Here is a 2,970-nt window from a genome sequence, read left to right on the forward strand (position 1 = left end):
ACACACACACACACACACACACACACACACAGACTGGTCTTCAGTCCACACATGGGTCTGTGTTGGACCAGCTTCTAACAAGGTTCTGTTACCTCATGGTCCTTGAGAGAAACACCTGCAGGTATTACCTGTCCTCCAGATGTCTTCAAGGTCTACTACATGTCCTCAGAGTCCTCCAGATGTCTCAAGGTCCACTACATGTCCTCAGAGTCCTCCAGATGTCTTCAAGGTCCACTACATGTCCTCAGAGTCCTCCAGATGTCTTCAAGGTCCAATACATGTCCTCAGAGTCCTCCAGATGTCTTCAAGGTCCACTACATATCCTCAGAGTCCTCCAGATGTCTTCAAGGTCCACTACATGTCCTCGGAGTCCTCCAGATGTNAATGTCAGAGGTCGGGGGTCGAATGTCAGAGGTCGGGGGTCGAATGTCAGAGGTCAGGGGTCAAATATCAGAGGTTAGGGGTCAAATGTTATGGGTCATAGGTCAGGGGGTCAGATGTTAGGGGTAAGGGGTCGAATGTCAGAGGTCAGGGGTCAGATGTTAGGGGTCAGGGTTCAAATGTCAGAGGTCGGGGGTCGAATGTCAGAGGTCGGGGGTCGAATGTCAGAGGTCAGGGGTCAAATATCAGAGGTCAGGGGTCAGATGTTAGGGGTAAGGGGTCGAATATCAGAGGTCAGGGGTCAAATATCAGAGATCAGGGGTCAAATGTCAGGGGTCAAATCTAAGTTGTTTCACCAACGCAGAGGTCAGGGGTCAAATGTTAGGGGTCAGGGGTCAAATGTTAGGGGTCAGGGGTCAAATGTCAGAGGTCAGGGGTCAAATGTCAGGGGCCAGGGGTCAAATGTTAGGAGTAAGGGGTTGAATATCAGAGGTCAGGGGTTGAATATTAGAGGTTGGGGGTCAAATATCAGAGGTCGGTGGTCAAATATCAGGGGTCAAATGTTAGGGGTCGGGGGTCAAATATCAGAGGTCAGGGGTCAAATCTAAGTTCTTCACCAACGCAGAGGTCAGGGGTCAAATGTTAGAGGTCAGGGGTCGAACGACAGGGGTCAGGGGGTCGAATGTTAGGGGTCAGAGGTCAAATGTTAGGGGTCAGAGGTCAAATGTTAGGGGTCGGGGGTCAAATATCAGAGGTCAGGGGTCAAATCTAAATTCTGCTTCATCAACGCAGAGGTCAGGGGTCAAATGTTAGAGGTCAGGGGTCGAACGACAGGGGTCAGGGGGTTGAATGTTAGGGGTCAGGGGTCAAATGTTAGAGGTCAGGGGTCGAACGACAGGGGTCAGGGGGTCGAATGTTAGGGGTCAGGGGTCAAATGTTAGGGGTCAGAGGTCAGGGGTTTAATCTAAGTTCTGCTTCACCAACGTAGAGGTCAGGGGTCAAATATCAGAGGTCAGGGGGGGGTCAAATGTTAGGGGTCAGATCAAATGTTAGGGGTCAGGGGTCAAATGTTAGGGGTCAGGGGTCAAATGTTAGGGGTCAGAGGTCAAATGTTAGGGGTCAGAGGTTAAATGTTAGGGGTCAGAGGTTAAATGTTAGGGGTCAGAGGTCAAATGTTAGGGGTCAGAGGTCAAATGTTAGGGGTCAGAGGTCAAATGTTAGGGGGTCAGAGGTTAAATGTTAGGGGGTCAGAGGTCAAATGTTAGGGGGTCAGAGGTTAAATGTTAGGGGGTCAAAGGTCAAATATCAGAGGTCAAATGTTAGGGGTCAGAGGTCAGGGTTCTGGTCTGATGATTTTCCTCTGACCAGTGTGTCTCTGTGGGATGAAGGTCTTTAACTCTACAGTTATATATGTGTGATATTTAAAACAGAAGCTGTTTGTTGTTGTTCATCCTGTGCTAAAGCTAACTGTTGACATAAAAAAACTGATATTTAGTCTGTAAATAATAATCATAGCCTGCTACAGTAAACTGTTGTTTATAAATGAAATTAAAAATGATTTTCTAATAAATGAACTCACACTTACTGCACACTTTATGTCTGGGAGTGTGAGTAGATATGTTCCTTATTCTTTATGGATTTAACTCAATGAAAAACAAACTAATGCTGATAGTATCTTTATTTCACAAAATAAAGTCAGACATTTTAAAAACCACACCAACACCTAAAAACAGTACTTTAAAGTCTGAATGTAACCAGAGGGGCTCTGAGAGCAGCTGCCTCCTCACCGTCAGCAGGGCAGCTGGTCCTGATAGGTGCAGGAGAAGGTGGAGAACATCCAGGAGCTCAGCTGGTTGTTGTTGAAGGTGACCCTGGACAAAAAAACAACCATTAGCCTTGAATAAGGTTAAAATTAATTACTATTTACAATAAATGTAAAGATGGGGCTGTTGTTTTTAGCCTCGATTGCTAACTAGTGATAGCTGCTAGCTGCTAACTAGTCATCATTGGAAACAAACATAAACAAAGGAAACATCAGTACAAACTTTATAAATAAAAGGTTCAGTTTGACAAGTGAGGCGTGTGTCATAAATTATGTTCAGAATCTGACTGAATGCATGAAGCCCTGACCGTCTGCAGATCAGTTTGTGACGAGTCCACAGTTAGCTGCAGACAGAACTGTCTCCTCCATCTACCTACTACCTCCCAGGAGCTCCAAAACACTCAAAGACCAGCGCTCAAGGCTGGAGGAGGTGACCACTTCCTCTATCAGTCCCTCTCAAGTTCACTGAGAGATCCTGGAAGAGGAGGTCCATGAGGAGGTGCAGGAGGAGGAGGTGTCATTTGATGAAAAACTTGAGTCTAAAAGTTGTTTTTGTTTCCTGACAGCTCATCACCTGAAGACCTGCAGACTCTGTCTCTGTCCCTGTCCCTGTCTCTGATGGTGTCCCAGTCTGTCTCTGATGGTGTCCCAGTCTGTCCCAGTCTGTCTCTGATGGTGTCCCAGTCTGTCTCTGATGGTGTCCCAGTCTGTCTCTGATGGTGTCCCAGTCTGTCTCTGATGGTGTCCCAGTCTGTCTCTGATGGTGT

The 2,970-nt window shown here is 46.9% G+C and overlaps 1 protein-coding gene across 1 annotated transcript in view; it reads left to right on the forward strand.

The window, feature by feature from the left end:
* LOC106536977 (protein DEK) overlaps positions 1-2,964 on the forward strand; it is a gene marked incomplete at its 5' end in the record, with an annotated part of 4,639 nt that extends 1,675 nt beyond the window's left edge. The window contains 1 exon segment of the mRNA XM_014034344.1: positions 2,770-2,964. Coding sequence (XP_013889798.1) covers positions 2,770-2,781 — 12 coding nt within the window.
* Between the last annotated feature and the right edge of the window lie 6 nt (positions 2,965-2,970).

Source organism: Austrofundulus limnaeus, unplaced genomic scaffold, assembly GCF_001266775.1.
Source record: "Austrofundulus limnaeus strain Quisiro unplaced genomic scaffold, Austrofundulus_limnaeus-1.0 Scaffold2061, whole genome shotgun sequence".
Classification (NCBI taxonomy): domain Eukaryota; kingdom Metazoa; phylum Chordata; class Actinopteri; order Cyprinodontiformes; family Rivulidae; genus Austrofundulus; species Austrofundulus limnaeus.